The sequence below is a fragment of the Nothoprocta perdicaria genome, unplaced genomic scaffold, assembly GCF_003342845.1.
Source record: "Nothoprocta perdicaria isolate Ctin4 unplaced genomic scaffold, notPer1 scaffold_67, whole genome shotgun sequence".
In the NCBI taxonomy this organism is placed as follows: Eukaryota; Metazoa; Chordata; class Aves; order Tinamiformes; family Tinamidae; genus Nothoprocta; species Nothoprocta perdicaria.
The window spans coordinates 897,385-924,447 of NW_020455943.1; the positions used below are offsets into that span (position 1 = coordinate 897,385).

The 27,063-nt window shown below is 38.1% G+C and overlaps 2 protein-coding genes across 2 annotated transcripts; one reads left to right on the plus strand and one right to left on the minus strand.

The window, feature by feature from the left end:
• Window positions 1-531: 531 nt before the first annotated feature.
• Window positions 532-6,509, minus strand: ATP23 (ATP23 metallopeptidase and ATP synthase assembly factor homolog). The gene is made up of 6 exons (XM_026050289.1): window positions 6,345-6,509; window positions 5,631-5,676; window positions 5,442-5,523; window positions 4,937-5,074; window positions 2,504-2,587; window positions 532-996 (listed from the first exon to the last, which is right to left on the minus strand). Exons 1-6 carry the CDS (start codon window positions 6,367-6,369, stop codon window positions 793-795), a joined length of 579 nt encoding a protein of 192 aa, XP_025906074.1. The 5' UTR covers window positions 6,370-6,509; the 3' UTR covers window positions 532-792.
• Window positions 6,510-8,163: 1,654 nt separating this feature from the next.
• On the plus strand, window positions 8,164-26,465 carry RPAP3 (RNA polymerase II associated protein 3). Its single transcript, XM_026050286.1, has 16 exons — window positions 8,164-8,320; window positions 8,928-9,065; window positions 9,485-9,607; window positions 11,909-12,036; window positions 12,537-12,658; window positions 12,992-13,062; window positions 13,880-14,005; window positions 14,792-14,919; window positions 16,688-16,809; window positions 17,571-17,641; window positions 17,776-17,892; window positions 21,183-21,400; window positions 22,593-22,788; window positions 23,420-23,517; window positions 25,089-25,189; window positions 26,030-26,465. Exons 1-16 carry the CDS (start codon window positions 8,168-8,170, stop codon window positions 26,119-26,121), a joined length of 2,004 nt encoding a protein of 667 aa, XP_025906071.1. The 5' UTR covers window positions 8,164-8,167; the 3' UTR covers window positions 26,122-26,465.
• Window positions 26,466-27,063: the final 598 nt, after the last annotated feature.

Here is a 27,063-nt window from a genome sequence, read left to right on the forward strand (position 1 = left end):
ACATTCACAGACCCTCATCCTCATGGGGAACTCGATATCCACTGGAGAGACAAGACAGCAGGGCACAAGCAGTCGAGTTTTCTGGAGTGCGATGAGGAAAATTTGCGGATACAGATGATCAAAGAGCCAACAAGGGGAAATACTCCACTGTATCTGATCTTACAAACAAGGAAGAATACCATATCACAATGCTTATTTAGCATAAGCTGGAGAACTGTCAGTTAAATCCCAATAAATCAAAGAGTTTGATGTACCTGTGCAGTTGACTGGGTCTTCAAGAGTCTCAGAGGTACTGAAAGACTGACCTCAAAAAACAAACACAGCTATTTAGGCAATCAGGTATACATGCAAAATCGAATGGGGACCAAAACCAATAGATCAGTTGCTCACCTTTAAAAAGGAATGATCAAGACCATCACCAGGTTTATGATTATGTATTGGACATGATGGAAAAGTAAAGATTTTATGAAAAGATTTATTCAGTAAAGACAGAACTTAAAGAAACAAATTCCTAGGCATACTGAGTAGAATTAATTTGCATTGAATTGTGCAAAATAAGTCTTATTTGCCAAGTCATTTGATACACTGAATGATCCTGCTGAAACAACAGGTGAGGAAACACACTGTTCAAAGTCCTACTTATTTTGTTTACCTCAGTGGAACTTGGCTCATGGATAATGTCTACAAAATGAATTGATTCACTTGGTAGAACTGCCCATTCCATCAGAGTTGTGTGCGTAGGCTTAACCTAGGTGTAAACAAATATTAAAATTATTTTTCAAGCTTTTTCCTCTACAAATTTGCATTATAGCGATCTCGGTTCTGAAAGTCCTTAAAAGCACGTTTTGCATCTGATTTGCTGTGTGGGATTCTTCCAAATGGTTCCAGATCATTGAAGCAGGCATCAAAAACTTCATTCACAGCTTTTTCTGCCGTTTCTTTGCTAACTTTTCTAACAGCCAGAATGGAACGAATTGCTCTGTCTCGAACACAAGTCTGAAAGTGGGAAACAGATAAAAGAAAATTTGTCATTACCTGAGAAGTTAAAAAAGATTTACCCACTAATAGAAAATAAAAGTGCAATTTGACTTTTGTTGTAGTATTACATATTTGTACACCTTACAATTGTAGTAAGTTACTTACTTACAACAGTAAGACATTTGCTGACAAAGCTGGTTTTGTTTGGTGTTTAACCATGTACTAACACGAATTTTAAGTAGTAATTTGGATGAGAGAATAACTTCCTCATTTTAAAATCTAATCACATTTGAGTCAAAAAAGCATGTAAAATCATTCCAAAGATGATTTAGAAAATGAACAAGAAAAAAAATCTTAAAAATCAGCTTTGAATTCATTTTGTGCTCTTCCATTGTCAGTGGTATCACACTAATCATTCACTCAGTTGCTGGCAATACTGCTCTAGAATATGCTTGAGTATTCAACTATTTCATTCCAACAAACTGACAGAAAAGGCAAACAAAAATGATCATGAAACACTGAAGTTATATTAAGAGAAAGCAGCAAATCCAGAGCATGTTCTGAATTGCTGCATCCTACTCCTCTTCAAATAAACTGTGATGGAATATGTCAGACGCCCTCTAGCAGTGTAAGGTGGAGACAAAAAATACAAAAGTTAGAAGAGGGGATGGTGTCAGTATGTATTCAGTTTGTAGGTGCAAGTGATGATGAAAATAATGAAACACAGAATTATAGCTCAAATTATAGAGTGGCCTAAACACTCTGTCTTTATAAAGGTAGAGGTAAGTAACAGAAAACTTAAGTATTAAGTAGACTGCTAAGTACTAAATAGCAAAGTACTCAGTCAGCTGACATACAACTACAGGACACTATAAGAAATTCATTGCAGCTTTCTGACAAAACCAAGCAGAACCGTTTTTTTTTTTCTCCTGCCAGTCAAGATCTTTCCCCTTTGAGAGCAGTAAGAGGAGGATGTAGGTTAGTCAACAGTTACCAGTGTTCCATTCACCTACAGTTCTTCTCCTACTTAATAAAGGGGTTTAAGAAAGAATCCAAGAATGCAGAATGAGTATGGAAAAACACTGTAAAGAGCCTAGAAAGAGACAGGCACCGAGGAAAATGAAAAACAAACAACAGCAAAAAGCTACAACTTGTGCAAGCCAGATATAAATGCTAGACAGAACTAGGGGAAAAGGAATACATTATCAAAGGAAAATTTAGGAACAGAAAGACAAGACAGGCCTTGAGCAAGAAGAGACACAGAAGATAGAGTGAACTAGGGCTCAAAAATGGAGAATAAAGTTAACAGTGAGAAATAGAGGGCAGATTAAGTTTATAAGAATATCAATTACGCCAAGATCTACTCTTTTTTTTTTTTTTTTTTGGGTGGTTTTTTTTTTTTTTTTTKTGGGGGGGGGGGGGGGGGGGGGGAGGAGTTTTCAGCTACTGAAGTATGGAAGGCAGAGGTAAAAATAGAAAGGAGAGTCATAGCAAATCAAGAGGCGAGAACATCTATGGGCTTTACCTGCTGGTGTTGCTTTAATCCGAATTTAAACCTGGCTATTTCATTCATCAGTGTACAGTCTCCACTGAGATTAGCAGCTCGAATCTATTATGGGGAGAAAAAGAAAAAAAGAATACAAGAGTCAAAAGTCAAACAAAGTATAAAATCTTTTTTCTTTTTCTGGTGACTGCTAGTAAGGAATGGTCCCAGGATCTCTTTAATTCATTAAGTTCATAATATCTTTATAATCTCTCAATTCCAATGAATGGCAATATATAAACCAGCAGACGGCTCCAGAGATCAATTTTTGCATACTCCTGAAGTCTAGAAAAGCTCATAAATACATGATCTGCTAAAGAAACATGGAAACAAGTTCTTCCCAAGCCATCTCTATTAGAAACTTATATAGCAGTCAAGAAGGATGACAAGACCCAGACAAGTCCAAAGGCCCAGAACAGCAGTAACCTGAATAATCACCTGATTCAGAAAATGATGCATTTAAAGAATACATTTTTTCCCTTATAAACTGGCTTCTTGTGTCTTGAAATTTCCTTTGTCAACCAACTGTTCCACATCACACCTCCTCAATTGGGAAACGTAACTAAAATTATATTGCCTATAATTAAGTACCAGACTGAAGGCTGATATATATATATATATATATATTTAAAAAAAAAAATTAAAAACTGAGTGAGCAAAAGTTATAAATTATAGAAAATATCTTTGAAAGAGCTGAAGCACTCAAAGATTTCCAACAAAAGCAAGCGCAAGCCAAACTTCCAAGCGCAAGTATTTCCAAAGCAAATATGATTAAAATTTTATTTTGCAAAGCCTGATCTGTTCTGGAGTTGATCTGTCATGTCAGTTCTCTCATCTATTCTTTATCGTTTATGGATAAAACTTGTGAATTTCTTAAGTCTCAATTTGATTATGTTCCTTAAAGAATGATTGTATTTTTATACCATTTTAAAAAGCACAGTTAAAGAGTCACCTAATCCTATTCATCTGCAAAGACATAATTTTGTAACACCAGTTATAAGGATAAGATTATATGTAGTCAAATAATAAAGATTATATTGGAAGACAATTTAAAAGTATGCAAATATAGACAAGAGGTATTCTTAATGGCCTATGCTGTGGTCTGCCTTAATCTCATAATGTATCCCATTTCCAAAGCCTTTCAAATAGCTTATTCCTGTCTCCTCTGAAACGGATATGAGGTCATGAGCAAAATGTACTAATAGTAATGTTACATTCAATTTTTTAAAAAAAGCATGTTATGAGGAAAGACTGCTAACAAAAACTTGCAAAACAAAATACATGATTCAGCTGAACACATATCACAGAGAATCACAGAATGGTTGAGGCTTTTTGAGTTAGGGCCTTTGCAGATCCTAACTCAATCCCCTTGCTCAAACAGGGGCATCTACAGTATGTTGTCAGGTTTTGAATATCTTCAAGGTAGGAAACTCCACAATGTCTCTGTGCTCAGTCACCCTCACAGTAGAGGGTTTTTTTCCCCTTGTGTTCAAACAGAACTTCCTGGTTTGAGTTTGAGCCTGATATCTCTTGTTGTATCAGTGGGCACCACTTCCTAACACCTCCCTTTAGACACATACACACACTGACAAGATCTCCCCTTCTCAGTCTTCTCATGTCCAGCCTGAATAGTCACAGGTCTCTCAGTCTCTCCTCATAGCAGAGATGCTCCAGTCCATCGTCTTTGTAGCTCTGTGATGGACCCACTCCAGTAGCTCAGGTTCTCTTTTAGTGAGGAGCCCAGAACTGGACATAGTACCCAAGACACAGTCTTATCTGGGCTGAGTAGAGTTTGGGGGAGGAAGGGATCACTTCCTTCAACCTGCAAGCAATGCTCTTCCTAAGGCACCCCTGGGTACCACTGGCCTTCCTGACCAGAAGGACATATTGCTGGTTCATGGTCCTGCCCGCTAGGTCTTTTGCAGACCTGCTCTCCAGCAGGTCACCCCCAGCCTGCACTGGTACCTGGGGTTACTGTTCCCTAGGTGCAGGTCTCTGCACTTGCTTTTGTTGAACTTCACAAGGTTGTTCTCCGCCCAACTCTCCAGCTGGTCCAAATCCCTCTGAGCTGGATGGCAGCGTAGCCCTTGGGTGTATCAACTTCTCCTCTCAGTTTTGCACCATCAACAAACTTGCTGAGGGTGCTCTCTGCCCCTCCAACCAGATCATTGACCCTAGGGAAGACAGCAAGCTGGTAGATCTCCAACCTCCAACTCTATGCTGCTCATCACAACCCCTCTGGGCTCTGCCACTCTGCCAGTTCTCAAACCACTTCATTGTCCCCTCATCTAGTCCACATTTCCTGAGTTTGCCTATGAGGATGTTACGGGAGACAGTATCAAAAGCTTTGAAACATCAAACATTCCTAATAACCAGCAGCAATACAGGGACAACATGAGAAGCATTGTAACTTACCTCTGAACATGCTAAGTGCTTGACATTTTTGAACCAGTCAACATGTGCACGGCAGTGATCAAAAGCATGAATCAACTCATGTGTAACCACACGGTTCATCTGGGATTGGTGGCGAATATTGTTCTGACACAGAACAATCTGCAGAAGAAAAGGTACAGGTAGTCTTTTTTTCATTATTTTTTTTAAAAAAAGATCATTTCTAATGTTAAAGACTTTAGTTGTTGACACTGAGAAACTCTGACCTCCCTTATTCCACAGAGACCCTGTGAACATCACCTAAATGATTCAAATCCTTAAAAAATGACCAGTGTTTTTCAACATCTCATCACTCTGAAGTATACCAGTAATGCTAGTTCCATATTCCACTTCTTGCACACGTCTCCTCTTTATGTTTTTAAAGCTGGTATCAGCATTAGCAATTCAACTCATTTTCACTTGGTAACAAAACGCTAACACGTTTACAGCGAGTTCTTTGAAAGACAGCAACGCGTAGTTCAGTGCCTACCTGAGACGTGGCAGAATCAAAGCCTCCCCCAACACAGCTATCACAGTCCTCACAAGAAAAGTGCCGGTCATTGAAGACAGTGCTAAAAGAGCCAAATGAACAAGATTACAGGGGAGAAGTCTAATAAGGCGATTAACTTCATATAATACAGATGTTACCACACAAAGTAGTACCCGTTAGTTTACATACCAACCAGATTGCTTCATAGCCTCAAGAAGAAGTCGAGCATGTGGATCTAGAAAAACATGGCTGCAATCAATTTCTCTAAACAATTTTTTTGTATAGAAAGCCATCTATAATCAAGGATATAGAGACAGCGGTGGGGGGAAAAAAGCACTACGCTTACAAATTTATATGTTGTGGCATTTGACAACAAATGCATTGCAGCGGACATCTCATCAGCAGGGCTCGGCCTATGTAAGGTGATATATACACACAATGCTACACAGGAGGCCAGTCACATCAGAGGTTATTTCATCGACACTAAACGTCAATAGAGGGGTTAATGTCTATCTCTGCATCCTCACTGATGGTTAGAACCGTAAACAGACTGTAAAGAAAAAAAATCCACACATGAATCAAAAAGCTGTAGATCTTCTCAGAGTTTTAAGAGGTGGAAGTGGAGGGAAGGTCTTCCAGGGAGGAAAACAAAACAAAACAAAGCAAACAAATAAAATCGCAGCCACTTTTGATATGTTTTACTCGTCTTAAGCCAAACCAGGGCGCTCACTGCACAGCGGCTGCATCCCCAGCACTTCCTCGGGTCAGGAGCAGCAGAGACGGTGCCCAAGGTCACCGCTACCCCAGACACATAGACACACGCACACATACACATAATATACATTTATATATATGTCTAGACACACACACGCACGCACACGCCGCCGCGCGGGCAGCGCTTACTGGTGTCCAGGGTCATCCTCAGCATCACCTGGCACCTGTTGTGGAAGGTGAAGAGGCTGCGCGCCAGAAAGCTCTGCGGCTGCTTGCGGCGCTCGGGGAAGAGCCGGTAGCCGAGATCATCATCCTCCTCCTGCTCCTCCCCCGCCGCCCTCCGCTCGCCCGGCGCCGGCGCCGCGGCCGCCATGTCCCCCTCCCCCACGCCACCGGCCCCGGCGCAAAGGGCACGGCCCGCTCCGCCAATCGTCGCGCCGCCTGCGCGCCACGTGACGCAGGCGGAGAGGGCGTGGCCAGGCCGCACCGCCCTGCCTCGCGGGCGCATGCGCAGTCTCTCCCTCTCTCGGCGGGATCGCTGCGAGGCTGCTGGGGCGACCGTGCTGCTGGCCCGCGACGCCGCGGTGCATCCTGGGAGGCGGGAGGACTCCCCGCGCGGTGCATCCTGGGAGGCGGGAGGACTCCCCGCGCGGTGCATCCTGGGAGGCGGCCGGGCCGCGCGGCGCGGGGCGGCGGGAGGCGGCGGCGGGAGGCGGCGCAGGTGGGACCGGGAACGGGACGGGACGGGCCGGGATGGGATGGGGACCGGGACGGGCCCGGGCGGCGAAATGGAGGGGCGCGGGGATGGCCCCGGCGGCGGGGGCTGGGCCTGGGCTTGCGCGTCCCGCCGCCCCGCCCTCTGTCGGGGCCGTTGCGCAGCGCCCGGGCTGAGCCGTAACGGAGCCCGCGGGCAGCCTGGGCTCCTGGGAGGCCTCTGCAGAGTCCCGTCAACTCGCGTGTCTTCCTGGCCTCCCTCGCGGCCTTTGGGCCGCAGAGCTGCCGGGCGGCGTAGGTGAACCTCGGCGCCGAGGCTCTCGTGGAGGGAGAGGTTGCAGGGTGTGGGAGTCACGAGCTGGTTACCAGCACCCCGAAAAAAGGGCATTGAGGAGCAGAGACCCGAGCAAAACTGATATATATGTCTATGCATACTTGAGAGTATATGGTACCTGTGCAGTAACAGAATGTATGGCCAGCCTTTGGATTAGGAGCATCACCAGCCCACAGGATGGTAGGATGCAGCCGACAGTGCCCGGCGGGTGGGTGGCAGTTGCTTAAGTTAGGTATTTCTTTAGGGTGATGGAACATCCCGGAAAATGGCATGGCTTAATAGCAAACCTGCCGGCTTCAATACTAAAAATAATACAGCGGAATTCACAGGGATTTTAAAATATTAGTAGTTAGGAATATGGGGACTTGAAAGGGTGAAGATTTGTGGAGAGAGCATGTTCAAGAATATACTGGAGGTGTAATTCTCCTGACTTAATAGTAAAACTCCTTGTGCATTTACTGTCTCCTTTGCTAAAATGTAAATACCTGCATATTTGAATGCACTTTGTAGGTGCAGAAAATTGTTTGGGATGGATGACTTGTCAGATGTCTTTTTTTTTCTATCAATATACAAAGCAGCCTATATGTTTTAGTCTGTATTATACTTTCTTCTGTCATCTGGGAAACTACAGAAATTTCCTTAAGTTATGGTCACCTTGTTAACATCTTCAGGATTATTGTTGACTTTATTAGGTCCTATGACTTGCACTTAAACAGTAAAGTCATACTTTCACTTTTATTATATTTTATTTTATCTGAGTACTGTAGTTTCTTTTCTTGTTTGCAGAGACAATTTGTTTCTTTTTAGACTCTTACTGTTTAATGATTTGTACTTGTGCAGTTGGGAATCCTGACATGTGTGTAGATTGTCAGTTTTCTTCAGTTTGATGAGTAGTTTCCTTCAATTACATACTTAGAGTTCTCACTAGAGAGTTTTTTTTTTCCCCAAAATTTCGCAGATTACAATGACTACACCAAATAAAGCATTGGAGCTACAACTGCAAATTAAGCAAAATGCTGAAGAGCTGCAGGATTTTATGAGAGAATTAGAGAGCTGGGAAAAAGATATTAAGCAGGTGGATTCTGAACTACGGAAGCAGAGTGGTGTCCCAGAAGAGGTAAAATCACAAGTCCAGTGTGAATATTAACACAGCTATTCATGTCACTGTTTCTAATAGTTGCTTGCTTGCTTTTTGCTTTTCCCTTCATATAATGACGTAGATTGATGCAGATGTAGGAACATACTCATTTTGCAAGTGTTTTATTTGAGACCACCCAGTCCACTTCTGCAAAATTACATGTATGGGCTTAAAATACCTACATAGGTGGTGGTGAAGTGAGCTGGTTGATTGATCTTCATCCAGGATTCCTCCATAACTACTTCACCAACAGAGCTGCAGCACAAGTAGCTTATGAGCTGATAGATCCGTGAGGTCAATAAATGTTTAACTGGTTACAGGTAGATCTAGGAATGTTTCATTCAGCAGCCTCTATGTTGCTTATTGTTGACTTTAATATATTGATCTTATTGTCTGGTGATTTGTTTACTTATTTTGTAGAATTCAGAACCATTTTTTTTGTTATGGTTTCTAAAATAAAACCTTATATTTAAAATTTAAAATTTAAAGAATGAACTTTAGCCTCTCTCAATCAATCAGTCTTCTTCAAAATAAGCAGTTTTCATGCCTCTACTGTATAATAAATAAATAACGTCTCTCAATTTAGAATTTACCACCAATTAGAAATGAATCTTTTAAGAAAAAGAAAAGGAAAACCAAAGTCCCCTCAAAGAAAACTACTGAGGAAAACAAGAAAAACAAAATCAAGTCCTACGATTATGAAGCATGGGGAAAACTAGATGTGGTGAGTCAGGATATCTGCTTCTTGCCTTTGTTGTTGTGTCCCCTGTTGATTTTATTTTAAATGGGATTTTGTTTTATTGCTGCAAGTTTAATTTAGAAATCAATATCTTATTGTGCGAAATACTATGTAAACATAGAAAATTGCTTTTTTCTCAAAAGGGTTATATGTTCAATTTTCAAAAGTTGAGCTATATTGCCTATCTAAGTTAACAATAAGTCTATCAAAAGGTTGTAATTCTAGTAGAGTATGACTGCACGTAGCAGTATTGGAGGATGCATCTCTTGTAGAATTTTTTTCAATGAGAACTCTTTTAAGTAGTAGCAATTTTTAAAGATGCACTGCTTACTTTCTTAAGTCCTACTTTATTTTATATTATTAAATTATAATGAAAATAATAGCTTATTTTATTCTAATTTAAGGATAAAATACTTCAAGAACTTGATAAAGAAGATAGTACTCATGAATCTCTATCTCCAGAATCAGACTCTGAAGAAGATGGCATTCGTATAGATACAGAAAAGGCTCTTGCAGAGAAGGAAAAGGTTATTACTTTAACCATTTTTATTTTAAAAATTGTCAACTGAAGCTGCACTTCTGATGGGAGGAGTGTGCCTGTTTTTCGTATTCTTTGTCTGTTTTACCATCTCTTTTCCAAGTATAAAGTTCTTGACATCTTCATGTTCTTATCACTCATTTTGAGAAAGCCCATTAGGCTATGCTTAATGTACAGTTATGATAATTAATGTATTTCTGTTTTTTTCCTTAAAAGTTTGTTTGCCACATAGAATTGCCTTATTCTTCAAATCAGTCTTTATGTGAACATAAGATCACAATACCTAAAACTAAATCTTAAGGGGTTGGATCCTAAGGGCCTTGGTAATGGTGAGTTGGTAGCATGTCAGTTCTGTGCTATTTTGGAAAGACACTACAGCAAACCCTGCCTCATCCTTCTTCTTCTTAGTGCACATAATGAGAATTTATTGAGATTCAAAATAAAAAGTTTCTTTTATTCAGCAAGATCTTCACCAAATGCTGCCTTTGAACTTTGTTCTGAATTTACCAAGTCCCTCTATTCCACTGAATCTGAGAGTAAGATATAATGGCTGACCAATATCTAGACAACTTTCAAGATGTAATAAACAGTCTGTCAACTCTATGAAAATTTCTCAAGGAAAACTGCATTAATTTGGTGCTTAGGTTTTGCAGGTATGCCTGTGAGTCATGCCACGCCCACTATGAAAAATGTTAGCACTTAAGGGCATACAGTAAGTCTTGATTCAAATAACATTTTTTTAATAAGAAAAGGCAACAGTCTCTATAAGGTTCCAGAACGTGTTATTTGTCATACATGACAGATGTCTAAGCAGCAGGGTCATTTAGTCAATCTATGATTAAAACTTCAGTCCTAATAATCCTCTTCAGAGTTCATAGAGTACTACTTCATTACTTTCTAGAAGAAGAAAGAAAAAAAAACCTTGGTGTAACCATAGTTCAGTGGTGCAGGAGGGTTTTTTGTTGTTACTGGCTTTTTTTCTGGGCAAAATATTGCATGACAGATGAAAACCTCAGGTATCTGAAGGTCTTTAAGGTTTCTAGGCTCATGAAGAATTACAGTTATGAGCAAGTGTCTTCACAGTCCTAAAACCTGCTTTTTATCTCCTTCTAATGTTAAATTAGAAGATTCTCTCAGTATTGTTATGTGATGAGTGTTTGATATGTTTGTGATGCCACTGTGTCATAAAGAGACTTTTCATGACTTTTCTCAAAGAGTTAGATATTCCATAAGGAATCTCACATTTGTACTAAGTGGAATGAATAATTTGAACATGAGTTCATTTGTGAATTGTATTATCATGTGAATTACTCTAAGCTTGTATAAAAGCTTCTGTGGTTCTGAGAAAATTTATTTTGCAGACAAGTGCTCTTAACATATATAAGTCTTCAAAAACCACTTCAGTGTTTTTTTTGCTTTCCTATTTCTATGCATGGTGTCATTATCTGCTTTCTTTTCCTGATTCAGTGGGTTTTCCTACAGTATCATCTACGTTTTGAATTGAAGAGAAATTGAGGTGCCTGTGTTTTGGCACCTCAGCCACACCTAAAGAGATGTGGATGCATTAGGTATAAGTTGTGGCATAGAGGAAGACAAAAATAGACTCTCATAAAATGGCAGTATATCTATTTTAAAATGAAATCCACATAGAAAGCTATTATTTTAGGTGAATAAAATCTTTTCCTCCACGTTGTTTTCAACTGGAATGTATGTATTTATCTTGGATACTACCGGTTTTAATGCTGAGAAGAAAATGGCTCCTTACTTGATTTCTGTGTATATATGTGCACAGAATGTAGTCTCTCTTTTTTGTTGTTGTTGTTTTTGTTTTTTTCATTAGTTAAATTTGTCAGGTTAAGATTGTAGTCCGCTGAGCTGTTACGCCAAAGGAAAAATTGTAGAAGAGACTAGACTATCCAAGGTTGCTAAATCTAGTCCGAAGAAAAGAAAAATATTAATGATTCCACATGGCTATTTGAGCAGTTTTGTATATACTTATTCTAGGTTTGTGAAAATGGCCTACAGTCTTGAAAGATCCTGAAAATAAATCTATAATAAATCCTGTTTTATTGCATAAGTGATGAAAAATGTTTAATATGGGATGTTTAAAGTGTTTAGGTTAAAGGAAACATTTCAAGGCAAAGCAGGGCTTGGTGAGCGATGTTAAACAAGAACATTTGAGTTTTCTAAAATATAAGCCTTTGGATTTTTTTGTTTTTTTTTTTTTAAAAAAGTAATATATTATTATACACTAATTTACAAAAATGATATATGTTTTTAATATTCACAGGGTAATAAGTACTTTAAACAAGGAAATTTTGATGAAGCAATAAAATGCTATACTCGAGGGATGCATTTTGATCCTTACAACCCAGTATTGCCCACAAACAGAGCATCTGCTTTTTACAGAATGAAAAAGTAAGATATATATTGTTAAATTCTTTTTTAAAAAAATTTTGTCTTGCTTCAGATTTTAGGTTTGTTTTTTATGTCCTGATTATCTTAATAATCGTGCTGTAATATGAAGGTCTGTGTAGGACTGCAGTCCAAATCAATTGGATTTGAATCCAATTCAAACTAAAATTGGATTTACCAGGATAAGGAATCTAGTAGTCTGTCGTCTTTCTTTCCCTCTATTTTCATGACAGTAGTTTAATATCTTTATTATTATGTAAGAGATGGAAAAGAGAAATAGAGAAAGTTCATTATATAATTTGCTCTTCACATTCTTTTAGCACTGTTTCTAAGGCTGTAATTTCTTTGGGCAGAAGAGTGTGGTGTAGTTGGTTAAATGCAGTTTGGTTAAGTTGTGAAGAATGCAAGATTTCCACTTTGGAGAAAATTTGTAAAACTTCAGAGTAGGCTGAGTTGCTGAAGTTTGAGATTTTTTCAAACTAACTCGTTCACTTTATTTATAGATATTCTGTTGCAGAATCTGATTGCAATTTAGCACTTGCTCTAGATAAAAATTACACAAAGGCTTATGCCAGAAGAGGGGCTGCTCGCTTTGCTTTGAAAAATCTTCAAGGAGCTAAAGAAGGTGGGTCTTTTTATGCATTTGTTCTAGTACATGCAATCTAATCATATATCTACTTGATTAAAGCTTATTTGATGCAGGAATTTATTTTCCATTTTCTATAAACAGAGAAATAAAATACTAGATTTCATTTTTCTGGTAAGGTAAAATTCAAGTAGAACATCCAAAAGATTACAATAGCCCTAGACAACTGGAGTAAATCAGCTTTAAATGTCTTGAAACAATACGTTCTTTGAAATATCTCAAGTTGGCCATTTCATTGGATGCTTGTATTTTATATTCTGTTACCTAACCTTAGTTTACACCTAAAACGTAGGTTTTTTTATCTTCTCATAGATTATGAAAAGGTTTTAGAGCTGGATGCCAACAACTTTGATGCAAAAAATGAACTGAAGAAAATTTACCAGGTAATAGTTGCTTGCATAAGTAAAAGAGATTTTTCTTGCATTTGAAATTCACCAAGACCAAGGTCTGTAATTTGTTTTAGATGAGCTGGCATGTATGCAAATGTTGGTGGAATGATAGGTTTGCAGACTGAGATGAGGGCACCAACTGCTAACCTCCCTCCAGCCCCTGCCCTGTTTCCCCCCCCCCCCCTCCCCTCAAATGTTTTTTTCTACCTCTCATGTTGTTTTTTCCTCTGGTTATGCTTAGCATTCAGATACAATCTGCAGGGTTTCACTGGCACATGTGAGGACATGTATATTCTCTTAGTCACAAATTAATGCTAACTGCTGGCATGCTTGTAGTTCCACTGAGTCTTACGACGCACTAAGCCAGAGTGTGGTTTAAGCATAGCAGAACATCATAACCTGTTGCAAGTGTGAAGTGCTGATTATGATGACTTTAGTAGACTATAAGCTCAACTAGCATTAGCATGTGAATATGCTTGTACTTCCAACTGTTGTTTTGAATAGCTGGAGAAAATGTCTTTTCTTTCCAAAAGTGAAGGCCCAAAATCTTTAATAACTTTTTTCTTTTAATTTTAAACTGCAACATACAGGCATTTGCATGGATTGTTTTGCATTGTTCTTCAGAAATTGCGTACCTTTTCTTTTTCTGATTCACAATCCTTTACCGAAATATATCTTTTTAAAAAAAAAGTTTTTAAAAAATAAATTTAAAAAAATTAAACATCTTAAAAGTTTAGAATGCGTATATTCTTAAATGCATATCTGAGCAAGGGAAATGCATGTTGAGAAACCGTGCTTGATCATTTTGCAGGCTTTATCATCAAATTCAGAACAGAAAGAGATTGAAGATGCAGTCCAACCTGAATCATCAGATAAAGAGAAGCAGCACATGGAAGAGCAGCAGCTGAAGCAGAAGGCTATTACAGAAAAGGATCTGGTAAGACACAGCTTTCAGTGGGATAGGAGAAGTAATGAAGAAAAGTGTTGTATTGCACTATTGGCTATACAAATATATAAACTTGAAAATCCCGTGAAGTTCATATATACAGCTTTTACAGCACTTCTGGTACACAGTGAATTTCACATAGATGGTAAGCGAAGCAAAACAGTAACTGTATTTTGCAAAGATCCAGTTTCTTTGGTATTATATGCACCTTGACCTCTGCTTGTCCGAGTAGTCTTGTAGACTGTTTTTTTAAATTTCAAATGTCTGATAAAGAGAGTGAAAAGTAAAACTATTTACTTCAAGAGGGAAAGGAAAATCAATGCTATTGATGCATCATTTTGTGACTGGATAACGTTTAATAATGGCATTACTTAAAATTTTATCCATAGAATATTAAGGATTTGTTTGGCTCTTGATTTAGGCCTGTTTTTGTTTGTTTTCAGAATGGCTTGTGTTGCTTAATTGGCTACTGAGTGGCTTATACTACACCTGAACACTGAAGAAAAAAATCATATTTATAGTGTCTACCTTTATTTTTTTTTTCCTGTATGTGTTATCTTTCCTTCTAGTGCTGAAATAAGAATTCAGCTTTTTGTGGTCTACAAAAGAGTATAGATAGGAAAAAATATGCTATAAATACCTGCTGTAGTATCATTGTTGGTTATGAGACCTCGTCTTCATAGATGTAGAGTTCACAGTAGTATGGCTTACTAACAAGATGAGCAAAGCAAATTTCACTGAATCTTTTGCAATGATTTTTTTTTCCTAATATAATAGGGTAATGCTTACTTCAAAGAAGGGAAGTATGAAACTGCAATTGAGTGTTACACACGTGGTATAGCAGCAGATGGCACCAATGCACTTCTGCCAGCTAACAGAGCTATGGCCTATTTGAAGATTCAAAAGTAAGTAGTATTGCACATGTAATGCTATTTCTTTTGTTGCTGTGAATTAGCAGTAGTGGATTTTCACCAAAGATCAGTTACTGTCACTTGTACTAACTCTGTAGAATTTGGTATAGAAAGAGACACAATGGAAGAGATAAGTGAATAGTCTTGCAGTGTGTGTTTTAGAAAAAAATGCCTAAAGAATGAAATGGCAATAGTCTGAAATTATAGAGAAAAGTAGTTTTCCTAAAGTTTGTGATTTTCTTTTTTCCCCTCTTCCACATACACACATTTCTATCTGTGTGTGAAGCCCTAGTTTCTCAGAGGGCTTGCCTAAAGCTATATATTTTTGACAGTTATAAAAACCAGTCAACTGCTAAATGTCATGCAATATAAAGAAATAGATAACTTCAGACTCAGAGTCTTTCAGCTTTTTCCAATGTGTACATGTTTTGATAATTTTCAATTATATTTTACTCAATCCACTAAAAGTAGGAAATGTGCTACATGAGAGAAATTCTGCATGATCATTTTTGAAATCTCTGAAATCTTTTGTCTCAACTACTTGAGATCTGTGTAACAATTTAAATCTTTTAAATTGACAATATGAGAAGCAGGAGCAATCTGGGAAGCTCAACACTATGTTTGCCATCTGTTCTAGCATGCTGTAGCTGGATATCTGTGAAGGCCACTCAAATTGTAAGACTATAGAACATGTTGCACTGGTAGAATTTTTCTATCACAATACTTAAAATTTAGTATTGAAACAATAAGAGAATATCATAAGACAAGTAATGCTAAGAAACAGAATCATAGGAAATTTTGCTTTAATTGAATGACCAAGCAAGAAAATTGATTCTGTAAGATAAATCACCATATCATGGGTCTTTACACTTCAAAGTGAACACAAATATAAAATGCAGCAGAAGCTCATTGGTATTCTTACAAACCTGTAAAACCAGAACTGATCAGAGCTGCAAAAATACTTAGTTCTTAAATTTATTGATAGACTGAAGGAGGAGAGAGGAGGGATGAAAGAAAATACTTTAATATGTCCATAGTGGAATCATGATCAAATATAACTGGAATGAGGATATTTGATCCTACACTGAGAACAAATGACATTCAGGGATATGCTGAATTTGACAATGAATATTTCAGAATGAGAAATCAAAGAAATGCAGACCTAGAAAGATTATTTTTGCATGTCCTTGTTTTTCTTTTGTTGTATTCTTTTGATTGTTTGTAATGGTAATTCTGGTTTTCAAAAGTACAAAGCTGTGATGTTTACTTTCCTTTTAAGGTTGCTTAACATCTAAAAGTTGAATTGGCTCTGACAGACTTTAAGGACACTTCTTTTCTCAGAGAAAGTAAATTTCTGTAAAATCCTATCAAGAGAGGCAGCAGTTTTTTGTGACATACCAATGAATTGTCTGAAATTTGGGGAGTTGAGGAATTGCAATGTATGTTCCTCCAAGCCTTAGAAGATGGTTTTGGGAGCTTCTGTAGTCAAAGCTCTGATGAAATGTCTTGGAAGACAGAAATAGCCTATTTCCTCAATTAAACCTAAAACCTATAATTAGGCATTTTGACCCAAATCAAGCTACTTTATATTGGGATAAGTCATTAGACAAATGAAGACGTTTAGCACCCTAAGTCTTGGGTGTTCCATTTTTAACTCATATTTTAAATGTTTTGGGTAGCCCTGTTTTTTCCATTGAAACTTCTTTTCGATTGAAGCTTCTTTTGAAAGAGGTTATTAATTTTGTGCTATTCTTCTGCTGAGGTATGAAGAGGCTGAAGATGACTGTACGCAAGCTCTGCTATTAGATGCCTCCTATTCTAAAGCTTTTGCTAGGAGAGGGGCTGCCAGAGTTGCTCTTGGAAAACTGAAAGAAGCCATGCAAGGTAAGCCTGGATTAGCATTAACAGGTGGAAGAGAGTGGAGAAGAAAACCCTTGCCTGTTTTACCTTCTAATAGCGATTAAATCAGTTGCTGACTAATTGAGGTTTAGTGCAAAACTTCAGAATGAGTGGAGGGTTTTTGAGGGATTGTTTTTTTGTTTTGTTTTTGCTAATAGAATATGTATTATAGAACCTCTGTGTTAGTATCCACATGGTAAGAATACAGATTTGTGTGTAGTTATGTGTGCATAATGGAGACATTTCCAAAACTATGCAACTTTTTCAAAATTATTAATTAACATTTATGCTAACTCAGTGTTAGGATTACCCATAAAAGAGATTTATATATACTGGAGATGGACACACACACAGGCTAGGCATTGAGACCCTAACTTTTGTAGTAGTCTGAAATTATGTATGAAACATTTCGTGATTAATTGTATATTGCAGACTAAATTAAAAAAACAAGAGAAGTAAAGAATATTCTACTTGATTTTTGTTTTATGTATCTACTCTTGATTTTGCTGTTGCTGTAAGGTGAAGTCAGGCTTGGGTGGGTATCTGTGGCTACTTTGCTGTTGCTTATAGTAAATAGTAAGAAATAGTTTGAAAAATATGTTTAAAATTAGATTGCAATGTAAATGGTGGGTGACTTACCATATATTATTTTAAGAATTATAGGAAGAAAACGAGGTTTAAACAATGTATAAGTACTGTTTAGCATAGTTGAAATGCACAGTTTCATATATTAATTTCTCACTCAGATTTTGAAGCTGTTCTGAAGTTGGAACCTGGCAATAAACAGGCAACAAATGAACTTGCTAAAATAAGGAATGTACGTATACTTGTGATTATTTTGTTTTTCTAAGCTTATAGTAATAGCATGTTTTATTCTCTATTAAATACATTTTAATTCATATTATAAGGATTTCTGAAATTTTCTGAACAACTGTTCATTCTACTTTTAAGGAATTATCTGAGAAAGAGCAGTGGACTCATCCAAAATATCCTGAAACATTGGTAAAGGAAAGTGAAATACAAAATATAGTGAAAGTCATTGAAGATCCATCACTCCTGAAAACAACAGTAAGTACTTTTCTTTGTAATTGAATTCAGAGAATGAAGGAAGAAGTGTATTTTTAAAGTTAAAATTCACTTTTTGTTTATTTGTGTGACTACCTACTGATATGCATGTTTTACATGTGCAAATCCAAGGTTTAGAGATGGGGCTATTCAGTGTTTTTTGGGACTAACTGCATTTCCATATGTGTGTAACAGTGAATACATAGGCACAGTGTAAACATTCAGCCTTCAGTGCTGCCCAGGAAACCTGCTGCCTGCCTGGGTGCCAGTAGTGCTCAATGGGGAGGAGATGCCTGTGTCCACAGCTGCCAGGGAGGATGAGAGTAAAAGGGGGGCAGCTGACTGGAGGCTTCAGAAAACTCTGAGTAGAATCCCTTTCTCTTTCTGCTGAGCTAGATTTCTCTAGTAGATTTGGTGATAACAAGACATGTTGTCTGTCCCTATTCTCATACTGTGGTGTCATCCAAAGGTACCACGCTAACCTCAATCCTGCATTTTCATCCATGTAGCATGTTGGTTAACTGGCCAATCACTCAAGAGGAATGTTATTTTAGGAGTGAATTATCTGTGGTACTGGTCAAATTAATGAGTTAGAAGATACTATGGCAATATATTGAGCAATATAAGCTTTGTTTATGTATTAGACTGCCCCTTTTAGTACATGTAATTCTTTTTGTACATTTGGAAGCAAGTTCTTCTGTAAGTATAAAGTGTGTTCACACTCTGTGCAGAATAGTGTTTTGCTCTTCTGAATTTTATTTAGCTCTGTTATTTATATACTTCAAATGGATAGTTTGGTAGAAAAGCTTGGATTATTTTAATACTGGCTTTTAAGCATATTACATGCTAGATGAAATAGCTTTTAAAACCTGAATTGATTGTGGCCAAAATACTATAGAAAATTAAATTTCACTCCAGTCTTCAAAAAGGGCAAGAGGGAGGAGCCGGGCAATTACAGGCCGGTCAGCCTCACCTCTGTCCCTGGAAAGGTGATGGAGCGGTTCATCCTAGAGAGAATCTCCGGGCACATGGCGGAGAAGAAGCTGCTGAGGAGCAGTCAGCATGGAGTCACCAAGGGGAAGTCATGTCTGACGAACCTCATAGCCTTCTATGATGGGGTGACAGGCTGGCTGGATGAGGGGAGAGCCGTGGATGTTGTCTACCTTGACTTCAGCAAGGCTTTTGACACTGTCTCCCACAACATCCTCATACGGAAGCTCCGGGACAGTGGGCTAGACGAGTGCACGGTGCGGTGGATCGAGGGCTGGCTGGATGGCAGAGCTCAGAGGGTGGTCATAAATGGGGCCGAGTCCAGGTGGAGGCCTGTGGCCAGTGGTGTCCCCCAGGGGTCAGTACTGGGCCCAGTGCTGTTCAACTTGTTTATCAATGACCTGGACGAGGGCACGGAATGCACCCTGAGCAAATTTGCGGATGACACCAAGCTGGGTGGAGTGGCCGACACTCCGGAGGGCTGTGCTGCCATCCAGAGGGACCTGGACAGGCTGGAGAGTTGGGCAGAGAGGAACCTCATGAGGTTCAATAAGGACAAGTGCAGGGTCCTGCACCTGGGGAGGAATAACCCCAGGCATCAGTACAGATTAGGGGTCGACCTGCTGGAAAGCACCTCCACGGAGAGGGACCTGGGAGTCCTGGTTGACACTTAAGTTAACCATGAGTGAGCAGTGTGCCCTCGTGGCCAAGAAGGCCAATGACATCCTGGCCTGCATCAGGAGGAGCGTTGCCAGCAGGTCAAGGGAGGTGATTCTGCCCCTCTACTCAGCTCTGGTGAGGCTGCACCTGGAGTACTGTGTGCAGTTCTGGGCACCCCAGTATAGGAAGGACGTGGAGCTTCTGGAGAGGGTCCAGAGAAGGGCAACCAGGATGATTAAGGGAATGGAACATCTCTCGTATGAAGAGAGGCTGAGTGAGCTGGGCCTTTTTTCTCTGGAGAAGAGACGGCTCAGAGGGGATCTGATTAATATGTATAAGTTCAGGAAGGGAGAATGCAGGGAGGAAGGGGACAGGCTGTTCTCACTGGTGGCCAGCGATAGGACGAGGGGTAATGGCCACAAACTGAAGCATAAGAAGTTCCGTCTCCAGGTGAGGAGCAACTTCTTTACTGTTAGGGTAACAGAGCAGTGGAACAGGCTGCCCAGGGAGGTTGTGGAGTCTCCTACTCTGGAGGTCTTCAAAACCCGCCTGGATGCCACCCTGTGCCACATGCTGTAGGTGTGCCTGCTTGAGCAGGAAGGTTGGACTAGATGATCTGTAGAGGTCCCTTCCAACCTTAAATATTCTGAAATATTCTGAAATTCAGTTCTCAGTTTGATTGCTGACTTAATTGGAGATACTAGGCTGCTTTTCAAGTGTAATTCTGTTAAGGTTGGTCTCTACTCTTTATTGCCCAAGACCTGGAGAGAGATTTCTGATTTTCAATCTCTCTTACCCAATGTCCCAGTTCTCATACAGGGATGGGATGTTTTGAAAGCAAGCCATATATTGTCTGTCATCACCAACCCAGCAGGATTTTTGGACCTGATTTAAAGCGAAGTGTGAACTAATGCGGAGGCTAAATTAATTAACACATTGAACTGTTAGCTGGCAGAAAAATCTGCCACGTCAAGACATCTAAATTATTGAATATGTTTAATTATGTATATTTGCAGAGGAATTGTACACTGCATTTTATGTTCAGTGAATGAAATTCCCAAGTAAAAAGTGCTCAATTCCTTTTCTTACTAAGCGATGCCTCCTCTTAAGTGTTGTAAAGGTGGTATTTGGCAGTGTTCAAAAATAACAGTGGTCATGAAGATATGAAATCTAATAACTGACCAAAATGGAATAATCTGAAGCATTTTATATGCATTCAAATTCAAATGTGAAGTTATGGATGTAAAATCAGGGTTGCCGATTCCTATGTACTTAGATAACTTTTTAGGCAAAATGCAAAGATTAATAAAGCCACTAGTCAAAATACACGTTTGTCCTTGCCCATTCATCTCTTTTAGGAATAAAAATAAAAAATAAATTAATGATATGTCATTACTGGAAAGTAGGAATGAAGATTCTGAGATCCTATATGGAATGAAGCAAGAAAATGGTCACAGAGCACTTTCCATAGAATGTGTTAAGTTTCCTATTTTGGCATTTATTTTAAATGGTCTTACATGTGCACCAACTCAAGAGAACCTGCCTGGTTATCATGAGATTGCTGTTTCAGCCCTTTTCCGATGTGTTTTATGTATGTGGACTTGAAAGCTGTGCACGTGACACTAGGTATGTGTTCTGTTTAGAAGCCTTTGAGAAGAATAGTCATTGAAGAAGTTGATGATGATGACGACATACAAAATAGTGATTTTCCCAGCAGTTCTTCTTTAGTCAATAATTGGAGGGATTCTACAAGTATTGAAACAACTGAGAAGCTCGCTGAAGATGATCACTTTACTTCAATGGACATTCCAAAAGCAAAACAATTGAAAATAGAAGAAATCAGCGATAGTCCAACAGTACAGTAAGTATAAACATTCCACTTATTTTTTGAAAGGTAAATGTAGCTGAAATCTTCATTTTACAGATTTCTACATGTGATGTTAAAACATCACATATAGGAATGTAGAGTTTTGTTTACAAGAGGAAGTGTTTAAAAAACCCTGTGATTCTTGCACATCTACCTCTTTGGTGTGGTTGAAACAAATATGATCCGTTTAGATGGAAAACTACTTAACATGAATAATTCTTGACCATATATTCCAAATATATAAAAGTAGTATTTTCACATTTATTCTGTGGTCTTTCTTGTGACCTTTATCCTTAACATCTGTGATTTTTTTTTTTTTGAGGTATTTAAGCAGAGCTTAAACATGGTCTTTACACACCAGTGCATCTTGTGCAATAAAAGGCATAGAGATGACAGTGTCATTTACTGTTCTCTACTGAGTAGGAAGCCTTTAACTTCAGGTTTGCTCAGGATTCCTGGTGGTGACTGTGTTGTCTAGAAATAACCAAATGTGGCTGGGTGACAGTAGGCTGAACTATAGAAGCTGTCTGTTTGCCAGCCAAGTGCTGCAGCTCTTCGTGTTGTCAGCCTAGGAAAGGGTATGTGTGCACCAGCCTGTCTCATCGTGCTAATAGTAGATACTCTGTGTGACATATTGATGAGTTTCTGTGGGAATCTCAGATGAATTTAGTGTGAAGTGCTGAAGACAAAAGTATTTTTATATGTATAAGTATTTTTTCTGTGACTTCTGAAAAACAAATGAACTTCAGTGATGAGTTATAGAACAATAAATAGCTCCACTGTAATCAATGTTGAAAACTATTTGTTCATCTGATGTTATGGCTTCACATTATGAAATTGCAGAAAAACAAGGTTTTTTTTTTCAGCTGTATATGGTAAAAACTTGTTCCATAAAATATAGTTATTTCCAGAAACAAAGTAGAGCCAGACTGAGTATATTTATCAGTTTTTGCATAGTATGCCTATTTGTTTTTAAGAAAAGATAAATTAGTTATAAAGTTTTTCATGGTTTGAAGAGTTTTGTAGTTTCTTCTTAAAATGCCCATTTGAGCAAAACTACTATCAGTGCTTCAAAAATTATTGTGTTTTAGATTTTTTTCAGGAATTCAAAGCTATTGTTCCAGTTATGTCCGTGTAAGATTCCCAGAGTGTTTCCTGGATTATGAATTTCCAAATCTCTCTTCAGGCTTCCCAGCAGTGTGAAAGGAATTTCATCAGTTATACATCCGCCTTTGGCTATGAAAAAGAAGGTAGAAAAAGAAGTCAAAACATCAACTCGATCTGTGTCTCCAGTCCCTGTTATTCCTTCAAATTCTTTCCAGCTTGAGTCTGATTTCAGAAAGTTGAAAGAATGTCCAGAAAAAATGTACCTGTATCTGAAGGTATGAAATATGTAGTATTAATCCTAACTGATACTGAAGAATAGCCCAAATGACTGAAAAGGGGAGTTACATTTAAGTTACATGACTTACTAGTGTACACTGGTATTTAACTAGTGGCAAAAAGTAAGTAGTTTGATCCACATTCAAATGGTCCTGCTCTTTTGTATGATTTCACTGACAGAGTGATATCTGCATAAGTCATTCCTATCTCCCAAACATTAGCCCCAATTCCAAAAATGGTTAAATACATTAGAAGAAGCCCTGCTAAATTCTTTTTATTCAGATGAATAACTCTGTTAGTTAGACATGGCAGCATTCTTATCTCTGAGCTGCACACATACTTGAAGCACATCAGTCTACTTAATAAGTTTTTGGTGAAAGATAGTTTTTTTTGAGAAGTTAACCTAGCAATCTTCTTACAAATCCCTCCATGCCTCCGAGAACAAAATGTATTTGTATTCAATATAGACTAGATTCCGTGTCAACTAGTAGAGTACTAATTTGTTTTTCTTTTCTGGTATAATGCACTTGTAGTATTGTCCAAGGGATTATAAAAACTCATTTGTAATTGTAATCATGACTCAGCTATGTTTGCCTTTAACATCTTTTTTTTTTTCTGTTTCTTCCAAAGCAAATAGCACCTTCATTTTATCCAAAGTTGTTCCAGAAGTCCTTAGATCCAGATTTGTTTAATGAGATACTGAAAATTCTACATGATTATTATATTGAGTAAGTTCAGTTCCTCCTTTGCTATGTAGAGGTTTACATTGCTTATTGATACTTCGTTCAGTTCTTTCCATTGCCCCAGTCATTGGAATGATCCGGTTGCTTCTTATTGAGAAATAAAAATTAACTTGAAAAACTAGATTGAAGTGTAAAAGTATAAAGTATAAAAAGCTTTTAGGGTATAGAAAAGGCATTTGCTGTACATTGTTGACTTCGATTCATAGAATTGGTATTAGCTAATATGAAATAATTTGTCTTTTGTTCAGATTACTGTTTATGCAGTTACTGCATATAACTGCAAAGTACTCTTTTGAAAAAGAAATAACCAAAAAATGCCAACAGTTTAATTATTTTTCTCTGCTATGTTAACTGTGATGCATTCTGAATTTTTTTTTAATTACCTGCTAATATTCTACAGTAAAGCAGTATGTAGTAGCAATTAAATATTGGAGCTGGGAACTGGGACTTTAGGTTGTTTTAATGCAGACAAGCAAGTTCTATTCATTTCTTTAAAAGCAAATGCCCATAATGTTTTTGAAGAACAGTTTCCCAAGTACTGTGGGCCTGCTTTTGGTAGTATGACATAGAAAGACTAAGGAGTTGCAGTTGTTTTCAGTAAGGCAAAAAGGTGTTTCTTATGGAAGTAGATGTAGCAGGCTGTTGAAATAGTTGAAAATAGTTTTTATTGTTATCATTTGTAACACAGGTAGTACCTCCTTGTTGTTGCCCAAAAATGAAATGAAATTACAACCTTGAAATTTTCTTTACATATAAAAATAACAGCAACTCTGTAGAGGATGCTTTTTGCTGAGATTTTTGTAAACATAGATGATATATTCTCACATTCCCCCCGCCCCGCACGCACGTACATATGTTCTTTCTACTTCTACCAAAGTGTAGAAAAATAACAAACTTATGATGAATTGTTTACAACATACCTTATAATAACTATTCTGTGCCTCAGCAACAGTCATTTTGCAATGCTTGCACGCTGCTGTGTAGGTGTTTGCTTTTTGCTTTGTGAGCTTTTACAGAATATTTAAGGTTGGAAGGGACCTCTACAGATCATCTAGTCCAACCTTCCTGCTCAAGCAGGCACACCTASAGCATGTGGCACAGGGTGGCATCCAGGCGGGTTTTGAAGACCTCCAGAGTAGGAGACTCCACAACCTCCCTGGGCAGCCTGTTCCACTGCTCTGTGACCCTAACAGTAAAGAAGTTGCTCCTCACCTGGAGACGGAACTTCTTGTGCTTCAGCTTGTGGCCATTACCCCTCGTCCTATCGCTGGTCACCAGTGAGAACAGCTTGTCCCCTTCCTCCCTGCATTCTCCCTTCCTGAACTTATACATGTTAATCATATCCCCTCTGAGCCGTCTCTTCTCCAGAGAAAACAGGCCCAGCTCACTCAGCCTCTCTTCATACGCTTAAGAGCTTAAGAGCAGTAAGGACATCTTGCAAGGAAGGAGGTTCCCTTGGTCTTTTAATATTTCTGAAATCTTTAATCTTGCTTGCAGCTGCTGAATCTTTCTATTCAACAGTACTTATTTTTCTGTATCTAATAATGTTTTTTTAGGAAAGAGGAGCCATCACTCATCTTTGAAATCCTCCAGAGGCTATCTGAATTAAAAAGATTTGATATGGCAGTAATGTTTATGTCGGGCTCGGAGAAGAAAAGTAAGTAATTCGGTAGCGCTTTTTTAAACTTGGATTGTGATACTATAGAGTCTAACAAGGGATATGTAAAATGTAGTGCTACTCTTCATGGGGATCACCACTGTTTAATTGTCTCTTTCACAAAGGTACTAAATTTATTAGTTCTAGCATTGGCGCTTTCCAGCTTACCTACAAAATAAACTACAGCAAAAATAACAGATATCTCCAAACACTCGGCCCATTTTCTGTTTTCCACCATCCTCTTCTTGAAGCATTAGTTAAATGAGTTCGCAGTTCAGGTGGACTTCGGCTTGGTTTTCTGGTTCATAAAGGTGTGTGTTTGACACTATTTACCAAACCAACAGACTATTTATCAGTGAGACAATTAAAAGCAAAGATTTCTGTGGGACCTATATACATCAGAGTTTCATTAATATTCATTAAGCTTTTACATAACAGTTTTCAGTCTCTTCAGATTAACATATCTTGTTTGACAGTTAAATTCAGATAAGTTCTATCTACAAATGTTATGTGGTATTCAAGCCATAACCCTCTGCAGGTTTTGTCTGTTACCTGCCATTAAGTTTTTTCTTCTGTGTTTAATGGAGTAGTGCAAAAATAGTAAAGAAAATCTGTCTATGTTGTCAGGATTATGTACCTATTTAAGAAAATAGTGTTAGGCAGCTCTGTTTATCCAAACAGAAAGGTCGTCGTCTTAATTTTGTTTTCATCTTATTAAGGGCACTAGTTTAAATTGCCATAACTCAACCCTTGTTCTTATACTGAGGAAAGAGTTGGTAATTTACTCTAAGTCTGTGAGTCACAAAAATAACACGTAATGTTGGACTTATGTTTTTACAGTTGTGCAAGGGCTGTTCAATCATTTGAATGTCTTGGGACTGAAAGATCCTTCTGTTGAAGAACTGAAGAAGAAATACGGAGTTTTCTCTTAGTGCGGTTACTGTCATTACATCTGTAAATTGCTCTATTTCCACATTTCTGTCTTGTGGAAATCGTCCGAAGGAGTCTGTGCAGAATGCAAATTCTGTTGCTTTTGTATAAGTAATGAAACTCTTATACTTGATTTAGCAAACTGGCAAGTGCCTGGAGAGATAATGACTAAACTGTGCAGGTAGGTTTGCTTTCCAGCTCCTGCGACAGGATGGATCTATATTTTCTTCAGTGGACTCTTGAAAAAGCTGCTCGAGTGGATTGGCATTCGGAATGGAGCCTGTAGGTAGAGATCTTTATTGAAAAGGAAAAAGAATATTTATAAATGTCTTCAGTAAGAATCAGATGATTTACTTGATGTCTATTACAAACCTACTTTTTTTTATTTTAGAAAATAAATGTTGTATTCAAAAAAAATCAAAATTGTGAGAAAGTATCTTATCGAGGTACTAAATCACTTCTCTCTGAAGATACAGTAAATTAGACTATGCAATATGCTAAGCAAACCTGAGGTTTGTTGGCCAAAAAATTACAAATTTCTTTTTCTGCGTTTCTCTACTGTTTATCCCAAAGTCAGATTTTGACATTGATGGCTAAGATGTTCCTGTGAGCATAAACTCTGATTTGAGAATAGAAGGAGGAAAAACAATATGAAATTGAAAGACAGAGGGAAATGGAAGTATTCTGTATTCTTTGGATGGTACTTTTTAAATTGTCTGATGAAATTTATCCCCCAAGTCAGTGGTTAAATAGATACGCAGAGAAGTTTCAAAATGTGAAATAACCTGAAAATTATAGATGAGAGAAGAAATAGTTGGGCAGAGGCATCATACGTTCTAGCCTGTTTGCATGATTAGAAGGAGGAAAGCATAGCGCTTGTCAGCATAATGTTTAAAAATCCTACCAAGCTTCTGAAAATTTGACAGTGTATGTCTCTGGACTGG